The sequence below is a fragment of the Taurulus bubalis genome (genome assembly GCF_910589615.1).
Source record: "Taurulus bubalis genome assembly, chromosome: 2".
Classification (NCBI taxonomy): domain Eukaryota; kingdom Metazoa; phylum Chordata; class Actinopteri; order Perciformes; family Cottidae; genus Taurulus; species Taurulus bubalis.
Window position 1 is genome coordinate 11,999,838 of NC_136590.1, and position 12,600 is coordinate 12,012,437.

Consider the following 12,600-nt stretch of genomic DNA (forward strand, 5'->3'; position numbering starts at 1 on the left):
CAGAAGAAATAAATCAACAAAGCTGCAGTGCACGCCCTAAACAGCTGGTGAATACTTAACTTACCTCCATTGAAGGATATTAATTGGACAGACATGTCGGGAAGCGCTAGTACAAGGCATTTGAACAATAGATTAAATAAACATAATTCAAGTATTTTAATTATCAATACAATATAAAAGATACACAATTGCCCTCCGGCTCTCACTCCTGTTCGTAGCTATTCACTGAATGGTCGTAAACTTTTTAAAGAATTGAATACGGCTCACCACAAATCTGGATTCATTGAAGAATATAACTTAGATGAGACAAAACAGATAAAGTACTTAAACCAAAGTCTAAACCATCTCTGTCCACTGCTGCTTTGCCCATAAAAAGTGTTTCCCCTCTGTAGGATTATTTCCTCTGAGAGCCTCAACATTCTTCCTTTTAGCAGTCCAATCAAACGCAAAGGATTTTAATTAAATCCTGTGCGTAATTACATACTGCTCAAATATGCCATTTCACTGGGAAATACTCACAGAGGCTAAAGATACTCTAACATTCGTTTCAGTGGGACTTTAAGACTTCGAAACAAAAAAACATGACAAAAAGGCGTATGCAAACAAGAAAATATAGCCAGTTTTTAAATGCTATCTGAATGAATGGTACACTGTGTAGCACCATATTCACAAAACACATTATCCTTGTAATACACTCCCGTGGAAATGTTTGTATTGTGTAAAGGTTTCAAGCCTTTGAAAAACCCCACACCAAAATGTATGACCTTGATGCATACATATATGCATGAATGCAAAATAAGTAATTTAGATGCACACTATTACGTTTTTAATTTTTCTAAAGAAGACCTTCATGAGAACTAAAGCTGAAATAGCGGGGCTTCAGTGAGGCCCCCATAAACTACCAATACAACTAGCGGCTAGACAATGAGAGAAAGGTTATTCATAAAACTTTTATTTCTGCTTAGGCATTCATGTGTAATCACTCGTTTGTGAACACATTTCTTATTCCAGTGGCAATGATTACTTGTTGATCTGCTGTTGGTGGTTTATCTGCCATCCAATTACATACAAATACAAATTCTCAGGAAACAGGCCGATTTATCTCAATGTTCAATATAACTGCTATTTAAAGATAATTAAGATATACACAAACATTGTTATGATTTATATTTCGTAAAGCTCAGAACAAAACAGTCAACACAGAGAATCAATGGGAAACTCAAACTCTCTAAAATTGAATAATCAATGCAACCACAATCACATCTCCACCCTAAACCTCTAACGATATATCCACTATTTAAAATGTGTGCAAATATTCTAGATCCTTTGTTGGTGTTGTCTTTATCTGAGGCAGCATAGTTTTATGCCATCAAACTTGTTTTGTTTTCCAGTTGCTTCAAAAAGCATACAACCTTACTTATGTTAATTACTATTACATGTGCATTGATTGTTTCTATATATCTGCAGTACGCTATGTTCTCCTCAGTGTCAATCATTAGAAAGCCACAACAAAAATGGAGGTCTCCGCCAGGAAATAATCTCTTCAAAACATGACGCTTCGCTCACTTTTCATGTTTTTGCGAAGCGCCTTTCATAGCCAGAACAGCAGTTAATTTCAAGCAACAATTGATAAAATAACAGCCTCCACAGCTACTGTATTAACTGTGACAGTATTTTTAAATCTGTATACATTCAAACTCTGTCTCCATTGCAGGGTTTCATTTTGTTCATATTTCTGTCACTGGGGAAAGAAAATGATGAACCACTTTTGAAAGAAATGTACAATTAGTTGTCAGGAACATCCCTACAGAACCATGTTAGCTTGCTGTCTCCCTTTGCTTGCTTTCTTGATATCTACACAGAGAAGTGGAAGCAATATATATATATATTTTAAAGACTTACATTTGCCTGTATGATGACCAGGTACCGTGTTATCTCCTCATAGTTGAGTCTTTCTTTGAGAACTACAGAGCCAAACAGTGTCAGAGGGATGTCAAACGTTCTGTTGGTTGTCTGAAACACAAACATTACAAGCATAGTGAGTCACTCACTGAGTCAACAGTTAATGAAACAACAGTTATGAAGTGGCATGGAATTGTGTCTTATTGAGGAAAATGGCATTATGAAAAAAGTAAATTGGGCATTTGAAATAAAAAAAGAGGTTCTCTCAAACTAAGTTTAGTTTTAATTTAATTATTAATTTGTAATATTTTTGCTCTATTTTGCTCTTGTTTATGTTATTTGTTTACAAATCTCACAACTTATTTAAAACACTTTAAAGTAGCTCGCCTAATCAAGCGTGAGACTGTTTATACAAAAGTGTGTAAAATAGTACAATTGTACTGCACACGTTTTTTAGTACTTCAATTCATCAATCATTTTCTCAGGTTTTGAATTATTTTTCACATTGGAGGCATGCGAGAAAAACAACATTTTCTTCACAAATTCAAGGTAATACGGGGAGAGTAATTGATATACAAATGATCAATTTGGAGTCAAGTATTTGGTAGCACCTATATATGTAATAACTATATGCTATTTAGCATTAGTTAAGCATGAGTAAACACTTAATCCATCATTTATAAAGCACTGTTCCAACATGAACACGAATCAGTAACTCATTAGTATGCAATTCATAAACACAATTATACATGTTTTATTATTGATTAATAAGCTTGACTATTATGCGTTTCATTATTGGGTTTTCAAGTATTTTTTTAAAAACCCATATTGTTATTATCCTTATTATTGCCATAGCAATTGCATAACCAACAGCCTGAATAATGAGTTTAGAATCTAGCCACTTCAAGCTTTGAAGAGTTCGGCATGCAGATGGATGACCTACCGGGTCTTTCGGGTTGTACTGGATGGTGTACTCTATCTGTCCATTGGGACCGTCATCTATGTCTTTGGCCCCATTACTCCCCCAGAAACCAGAGAAGATGGTGGTACCCACTGGCGTCAGCTGAAAACACACCACAGAGAGGTATAATATCAGCATCTTTTTCTCCAAGCTCACACTACATGATGTCAAACACTTAAACGCTTTCATCCTCTGTACCACTGACACCGAACAGCTTCTTTCCTGTACTGTTGTGTCTCGCCTTGCTGACATCTACTGCCTGCATGTGGCAGAGATAAGGGAGGGGCGCATTAAAACACTCTTCACATGAGTCTGGCCATGAGGGATCTTGATACCCCACTGTCTCGACAAAACAAACAGAAAATGATTTGCAGCTTTATGTTTATTGTGCTCAAATGGGGCTTGAGAAGGAAGCTCGGCTTGTAAATGTTTGTGTGCTTTCATTTGCTTTGGAAATAAAATGAAACACAGGCAGCAATGCTTGTCTAACCTCATGTCTGTCTGTGCCTCAGTCTTTATCTCTGTCACTACTGTGAATGCTTGCCACTCCTCATTGGACCAACAAATTGAAGTTTTTAGATAAAAGGGTGAAATAAAATAATGTATGGTGTATGTTAAGAGTGTTGTCTCACGAGACATTATCTTTATTTTTTGGGGTTTAATTTCAGTGAAATAAAGTTATAATAAAAACAGAAAGAGGTTAGAACCATAAATACTCACTGAGAAAAACAATATGATCTATCAGATTTTAGATATCAGACCTAAAATGTTGAGCCAAATCTGACTGTAGTCCAAAGACATTCTTCATCCAAATAAACTCACTCAAACGACACAAACAAACAAAACACTGAGACTAGACAGAGGAGCTGAGCAAAAAATACAGTGGTGGCTGTTGAACATTGTTTTAATGCCAAGAGCTATTCAATTTGCATTTTTCATCACATCAATGCTCATTTTAAGGTACAACATGAAGACTTTTCCATGCTTAACAGTTTCTTTTAGTAGCTAACCACAGAGCTACAGAGAACAAGCATCATGAGGATATACAGATGTTTGAGTCAGCTACTGTAACATTAGCTATTTTGCAACACATGATATTTCAACAGCTGGCGTAACATTGTGACTTTTAGTCAGATTGAGATGGCATGTACAGTATTGAATGGCAACAACAGCAGCAGCAGAACACAATTCTAGTTGTTTAATGATGTGAAACATGTTATGGTAGCTGCAGACAGATAGTGTGTCTGAAATTGTCTCAAAAATGTGTAGAATTATTCATATATATTATTTACTGCTTTTGGTTTTCTTTGCAAAAATGGTAAAAATATTATTAAATATTCAGATAATCTAAACAACTATGATATCCTTTGGCCAGTACTTTGCAGGGCATTGTATACCTACTGTACATGATGTGTGATTAGAAGCCTATAACATACATACAAGCTCTTAATAAAAGCCATATTGGTCTCATATTGGTCCATATTTGTGTGCCAGTACAAGTATTGAGGTTTTACTTTTGTGCTTAAAAGTTAACTTTCTAGTCTAGGAAAGAGAAACTAGATATTTTGACGGGTATTCAATTGAATTTTCTAAAAGAAATTCTTAACCTGAAAGTTGAACACTTGCCACAGCACATGAAAGGAAGAACTTTGCCAGCCATAAATTGCCATGCTGTATTTTTTTTTAGCCAGGCGCCTTAGGATCTGTGATTATGTGTCAAAACAGAAGTCTAATCTCCAGACTGCACGCAAAACATTTGAGATTAAGTTTAATTAAGCTGCTGCACCAATGATTTGTTACATCATTTCCCTCAACAGGGTTATCTCTGCCTCCCACTGATCACACAATGGTCTTCAGAAGGTCTCATGCTGTCACTTTGCCACTCGCGGATACGGCTCTAATGAAACAACTCCAGACTCCGACACCAGTGCCAACTCATGAAATCAGCCACAAGGATCACCTTGTACCCGGAAACTTTCACGGCGAGCTCATAAACTGTGTCCTAGACGTTCTTATAAATAAACACATTGCCTCTCTGTGTGCCTTAATCTTTCACTTTTCTCAATTTCTTGCACTCAACAACCGCTAGTAATAGACAAGTAAAAGCAGGCATAATGATAAAGCTGGATGTAACTCCTGATTCTCTCTCAATATTACATTTACTGCATTCGGTGGTCGGCTATCTGGGGGCAAACTAAAGTGAATTACATATAGCTGTCGGACTAATAAACAGACTTGCACTCAAATCTTAATTATTGCCCACATCAGAATAAATTAATTCATTTTTCTTTTTATTATTACCACCAAACTGACCACATTTACCTTAGGTTGGCACAGGAATCATATTTTAGAGTTTTTTACGATGCATCTCTTAAATTGTACGGTGGTCGTTGAAGTGAACGGAGGGAATTATTTTCTTAGGAGTAATGAGAAACTGGAGTGCTGTGAGAGGTGGTGGGGCGGAGGAGAAGGAGGAGGAGGAGGAGGAGGCGGAGGAGGAAGAGGAGGAGGAGAGACAACCAGAAATATATAGAGTGTGGCAGAGGAAAGGTGGGTAGGTTGAGAAAAGGTGACATAATGAAGAGCTGGGAGTGGTGAGGGCGCATGGAAGTGAGGGAGTGTGGGGAGCTGCAAAAACAGAGAAGAGAGGCCAAGAGAGAGAAAAAGAGGTGGAGAAGACAGATTGAGTTGGACAGGCTGTGGAATACTGTATAATGAGATGTTCTACTAGGTCTGCCGAGGTCCACGCTGGCAGCAGGCTACACGTACCCTTGTCCAGCTTTCAGTCTGTTCCTCCTCTGGTTAAATTCTACTCCCTATACTCTGGATGACACACTAACTTTGGGACTGGCATCTTAAAGACTTTTCTGGAAGCCTGAGAATAAAAGATTTAGATCCTTTGCTCTACGCTTTTTTCCTGCTCACGGTTCTGCCCTTCAACATTAGTGTGACAGCAAAATGCAATGTACAAGACTATTTGGGGGAGATGTTTTTATTCAAAATGCATTGCAGTATGTGCATGCAGGGCTACATTATCTGAGTGAAGGTCAATGCCGCCTCCTAAAGTGGCATTGTTAGACACATGACCCCCAGAGCATCATGGGAAAAGCTTGGTACAAGACACTGCTCGTGCTGTGTATTATACCGCTTTATTTTATTACACTTTATTGTGTTTTTTTTACTTTGCTACATCTCTGTGAGATTGTGTATGTTTTTACATCTGAAACCTTCACTGTGTGTGTGTGTGTGTGTGTGTGTGTGTGTGTGTGTGTGTGTGTGTGTGTGTGTGTGTGTGTGTGTGTGTGTGTGTGTGTGTTTTACCTCACTGACGGCAACGTAGTATCTTGGCTGTTGGAAATGCGGCGCATTGTCGTTGCGGTCTCGGACAACGATGCGGACTTCATGTAAAATCACCGTGCCGACCAGCTCGTTGGTGCACTGAACCTGAACCACAATGGACTGAATATACGAGGGCGGCTGGAAAAGAGAAAGCAGACGAAAAGATAAACTACAATTGTAAAATAGCAATGAATAATTGACCAAAAAATAAATAAAACAATTGCACAGAAGACTGCCATCCTCTTGTATTTATTTTTTTGTGCTAAATCAGACTTTAAAAAAAACATCAGATGAATTATTTCATGGAGCGAAACAGCAGGATGCTGGTTGTTTTTCAGTTCAGCTGAAGCCAAAACTTTTTGAGTTTTTCAAAATAGTGAACGTTGGAATAAGTGAGCCATGAAAATTAGCTTCTGCTGCATTTATCGAGTGTAAAATAAAAACTAGACTAAACTAAGCAGCGGTCCCCATCTGCTGAAATAACATTACATTAGCTCTTAATTTGAGGTGTATACCTGGAAAAAGTACCTGTGAGATTGTGTGACAAAACAGATTCATTAAGATTTCAATCTATCTGACAATTAGGGGCCAAACCCCGAGGAGCAAAAATGTTCATGCAAGTTAAGACACTTTTAAATAACAATTGAACAGGACAAACATCTTTTCAGAAGGCAAAACAAAACAAAAATTAGCCTTACATCTCTATCCAGAACACGCCCGGTGCTGTTGAGGTAAAGGGCTTGTTTGGAAGGGTCCAGGATCACCCAGTAGTCGTGGTTATCCCGTAGCGACAGAGCGATGGTGCGGCCCGGGCCCTCAGCCACGCCATTTATCTGCATGTTTTCCACCAATAATGTTCCTGGGGATACAATAAAAGCACTCGCTTTAACCTACCAGCTCAAGAGAGACACACAAAGTCCAGAGTTCTTGGAAGTAGATTTGAATAACTTCTGCAGAGATATAGGCTTGAATCTAATTGTATTAGTGAAGAAAGGGAAGCAGCACAAAGAGAACACTCTGCTGATGTTCTGAACTAATCACAGTATATGCCTTAAAATGGCATGTAGGTTGTAGCCAAAGTCAAGAGGGAAGAGATGGAGATGCACACAAGCAGTAAGAGAGAAAGAGACAGAGTAAAGAGCATGTTGAATTAAAATTGAATGAAGGCTGACCAGATATGGGGGCTACTCTGTTCTGCTTGTCAAAACCAGAACCTGGAGTACTTAAGACCAACTGGAACACAACATAAATTGACCATTTCAGATAAAGAGACATCATGAAAAATAAACCCTTTGATGAGACCGATAGTACAGACGGACGGAAACTCAATTCATCAACTGTGGCAATAAAGCCACTTTTTAGGAATGATTGAAGAGAGAGAGAGAGAGAGAGAGAGAAACATGATTTGAATGGAAACTGTCTGCTGCATACTATCTCTCGATCAACGCCAAGCCAGGAGACGGTTTAGCAGAGAAGAGCAACGGGTCAAAGAAGCTCCGCTTCACGAGAAGAAGAAAAAAGGCATCTGTGTTAAATAGGAAACATCTGGACTTCATTGCTGACTGATAGAGTCAATGAAAACTGAGCCCTGTTGCCAAACTTCTCAAATTCTTTGCTGGATTTCCCTGTGAAGTATTTATGTTCTTCTTTCATGTGTTCATTCATGTATTTAATCAGTTTCATGTCCACTATCATTTTGAAAATTGAATGGGAATATTATGACAGAAGAAAAATATCCAAAAATATGTGAGGAAGAAAGATTTTTTATTTTTTAAAGCAATTTAACCACTTGACTCTGTACAGCTTTAATGGGTGGTAGAGACTCATTACCAGGCCAGACACACTGCATTATTAATAAAAAATAAAATAAAAAATGTTTTGTGTCTGAGCACAAAACTATGAGGGGTCGTTTAGGCCACAACTATTGAAACACTCTCACACTCACTACTGAGACACTCTCACACATACTAATGAAACGCTCTTACACTCACTACTGAAACACTTACAAATACATACATACTCTGTAAACCTATCCACGCTCATATATAAAACACTATTGTTGAACACTTATACATTCATAACTGAATGTCTTGCATATGATTACAAAGATATGTACGTTAGTGTTTCATTAGTATGTGTGAGAGTATCTCAATAGTTATGGCCTAAACGGCCCCTCATATGTGTGTGTGTGTGTGTGTGTGTGTGTGTGTGTGTGTGTGTGTGTGTGTGTGTGTGTGTGTGTGTGAACATACAACATTAGATTAAGTAGAGAAAGAGCAAAAGAAATAGTAAAGAATTTCACTCAGCGTCTCGCCTTTAACGGACACTTTGCACACACACACATATCGGCACAAATACAACTACATAAACACACACACACACACACAGCCACACACACTGAACGATCTCATATCTGATCTGCTAGACATAAATTTGGGTCATGGCCTTTTGTGCTACCATGGAAACGCTGTCAAATGCCTTGCTGCAATTCGCTGATGTTAAATAAACGGGGAAATATAATGAAATTGGTTTCTTTATATGAGAAATGGGATAGAAAATGGAATTCATTAGAGGAGCTTAATTCCTTGCCATATTGTGGCTATTTCTCGCTTTTCTCTGCTTCTGTCTTGCAAAATGAGTACAAAATTAAGAAGAAAGAGACAGATAGCACCAATACCTTGTGTGACTAATTAAATTCCATAGACCTGATAATAGAAATGGGCTCTTTTCTCAGTGACCTTACTTCATGGGATGTGTGACTGCATGCTGCACTCAGCAGCAGCATATTTAATTGACCCGTGTGTTACAGCGGACAGAACGGCATAAAGCACTGAGCGGAGACAGAGAGCAAAGAGAAGGAGCTGTCCGAGAACAAGAAGCACAAAGAGCAATTAGAGAGCGAGAGGAACGAGAGAGATAGCAGAGGAAAGTGAGGCGAGAAAGATTGGGTTGAATGAGAAGCTGAGAGGAATAAATAGTAAAGAGAATATTAGGAGGAAATATCGCGAAAATGAGCATTGTGGCGGCACATTAATATAATTTGTACAGGACATTAGCTTAACTGAATGTGGCGACAGGTACGAGCCGTGAACTGAAAAGTAATCGCCTCATCCACCTGATGATGAATATTATGTATTTTTGTATTTTCAACAGTGGCCGTAACTTACGGCCACTGTTGAAAATACAAGAAGAGAACCGGCCCAGCCGAGTCCGATGGCGGGCCCGGCCCCCCAAGGCCCGCCCATAGCGCCGGGTCTGGCCGTAACCATACCATGGAGTGAAATGCAGATATATTTTGCTGCTGGAAAAAGCAGCTGGGATGCTTTTCTATCTACGTACAGAATAATAAAGAATGTATTTGGCTTTAGGACCCCATCATCAGTGGTCAAGCTAGATCAGCAAAGCGGAGTATATTTACAGCAGCACATTAATAATGTTAGAGCAGTAAGCGAAGATGATTGTACACCATTACATGCAATTTCGTATGCTGATGGAGCCTGTATCATCTGCTAAATGATAAATGGAATATGTGATTGTGTATATTGTGAAGACCTCTGTGAAGATACTGATGTCTCTCTGTGTGCTTCTGTGCATGTACGTATGTGTGTCTGCCCACATCGATCCACTCATAATCACCCTTTTACTTTATATTATTAGAATCTTTCAATATTATCTTCTTTTTTGACATTTCCGTGAGGAAAAAAAAACCCTAACTTGTATCTTGTTCCTCTCCGTGCCTCCGCCTTTTTTCTTTCCTCGAGTCTCTCTCTCTCTCTCTCTCTCTCTCTCTCTCTCTCTCTCTCTCTCTCTCGAACACAATAACTAAAGATAATCACCCTAAAGCGAGATTCTCTATTAAATCCTAACATTATTGCACAGCCACGCAGCAGCACACAGCACTATGCATACAAGGCGTTTCAATACTAAATAACTTTGCGACAGCCCTGTTAGGAAGATTAGCACAAAGACAGACAAACAACACAATGTACACATTGCTGTTTAGCGATAGCATGCAGAGACAAACACACATGCACACATATACACGCATGTGTGAGCTCACATTGTAACTGCTGGTGGTTTTATCATCATTTCACTGCAAAACACTCAATTAAATCAACTAAATATATTGAAAAGTGTGTTATTGTCACACATGCTCAATCATGCAAGTCAAACCTTATATCTCCCTGAACCAATCTGAACTCCCATTATGTCTTGAATTGAAACAAAGCTTTGAAAACTATTTTGCGCGCTGAATGAACTGTGTCAATGCAAGAGCATAATTTTCACTGGGTGTGTTTTGCCCCCTCACTGTCACTGTGTGTTTGATTTACTCACTTAAATTTCCCTGAACAATATAAATCTGTTTAATGTTTGTGTGAAAAGACGAGGTGAACATGTCGATATGCTTCTCCGAGTAAATGTTCACAGAACAAAGTTTAACAGCAGCCCGGACCTCTGACAAGCACAGGTTGTACCTGGTTAGTGTATTAATAATTTACAGCATTTTATATTTTATATTAGATTTCAGTAAAGCCCAAATGACAAATGTCATGATAATGTATTATTTTCATTATTTCTTTAAATATTTTGAAATGCCAGACATAGCATTCACTGCTTACATAAGTCGTTGCTCTTTTCTTCTTCTTTTTTTTTAAGAACGTTTGTGTCTCTCCCACATCTAAAACACAACATACGCTGTAGTTTTAATGGTAAAAGAGTTTACAGGTTCAAACCTGCTTCAAAGTGAGGGGGCGTTGCAAAATTGCATAAAATAGAATGCATGTTGCATCTAAATATATATATATATATATATATATATATATATATATATATATATATATATATATATATATATATATATATATGTGTGTGTGACAGGTCTACACATCCCAGGCTGATATGCATAACCATTAAACATGGCAAGCAGGAGAAATAAGGGGATGGATAGCTTAATAGGATGCATTAAGACATTAACAGATACAGGCATGTCAGCTGGGTAGATGGAAGGCGCGGCTCTCCTCTCTGTCTGATGTTGCTTTACTAATCTTCTCATATGTCAGTTAGGATTACAGCGGTCAGTTCTCACAATTTTAAACTTTGTTGAAATGCAGACATGGCAAACATTATGGTTTCTGTTGCTGAACATGAATCTACAGGCTGGAGATAAGAGGGTGATTCAACCCCACAGACCAACTTGTCTGTGTACATTTCACCTTAGTGCAATATTTAATGGCTTTAATTTACTTGTGACTGAGGTAACGATTAAACTCATCAATTACTATAAATTGTGACCCCCTCCACGAAAAACCTTCTCTAAACTTCCCAAAATGGATGTTTATATACAACCACCCAAGTCTGCACACTGCACACTGACAGTGAGTAGGGTCTGTGTTTGTTTATATTCTAAACCGTGGAAATGGAAGATCCATCCAACCAGGAGACACCAATTAACTAAGGAAGTCTTCAAAAGTTTAAACTAACTCTGGAGAAAAAAATACACTGAAGATATGTCCTTTGGTATTCAGATAAAAGGTGTCTGTTTAGGTTGCAGTGAAGAGAAGAGAAAATAGCTATTTGTATCAAACTTTCAATTTAGGGGTCCTACTCAAATAATGCTCAGCATCTGATAATAGCATTTCTTTATTGCTGTTTTTTAACTCAAAGATTCAGTTGCTAACTAACATGCTATTATCTTGTTTGTTTAATCCCTTGAAAAAAAAAATATGGCTTTTACATTGTGTATGGGACTACTTTGGAACGAGCCAGGCTAGTTCTTTCCCCCTGTTTCCAGTCTTTAGGCTAAAGCTAAGCTAACTGGCTACTGGCTGTGTCTTCACATTTAGGATTCTGTGACCGTGTGCACTCATAGAACGCTGCTCCTATCTCGTTGTTGTTTATGCTCGTACACAGTGATTTAGCTCAAATTAAATGACCTAATGTCTTATCTCCTGGGACAGGGATCCAACCACCAAACAGTTGGCACAGACCTAATGGATATGAATGAGTGCAGGTTACATGCCATGCCAATCAACACCGAATGAAAGGTCAAAATCATCCAACAGTGTTTGTTTCATTTACGGCAAGAAGCGATGATTGTCTTAAATCCTTACAAAAGTGTTCCCTTGTCACACCTCGAGTTACACAGTTCTATTAAAATCCACTTTCCAGCATTGAATGAAGAAGTAAGTAAAACCGCTGAATACTTTACCGTTGGGGCTTTCTTCATCTATGGCAACAATGGTAGCAGGTGGACCCGACCGGGATAGTTTACATTCTGGGAGGATGAAAAAAAACATTTAGAGTTAACATTGCTACCTTGAAATGTTTTGCTTCTTTAAATCCATTGTAAAAAAGCTTGACGTGTAAAAACTAAATTGTGAAGCATATATGAATGATTA

The 12,600-nt window shown here is 38.2% G+C and overlaps 1 protein-coding gene across 1 annotated transcript in view; it reads right to left on the reverse strand.

Annotated features, from left to right (window-relative positions):
- Positions 1–12,600, reverse strand: part of LOC306754197 (protocadherin-15-like) — a gene marked incomplete at both ends in the record, with an annotated part of 129,601 nt that overhangs the window by 104,303 nt on the left and 12,698 nt on the right. The window contains 5 exons of the mRNA XM_079238121.1: positions 1,903–2,013; positions 2,846–2,965; positions 6,185–6,340; positions 6,901–7,061; positions 12,411–12,476. Coding sequence (XP_079094247.1) covers positions 1,903–2,013; positions 2,846–2,965; positions 6,185–6,340; positions 6,901–7,061; positions 12,411–12,476 — 614 coding nt within the window. The remainder of the gene's footprint in view (positions 1–1,902; positions 2,014–2,845; positions 2,966–6,184; positions 6,341–6,900; positions 7,062–12,410; positions 12,477–12,600) is intronic.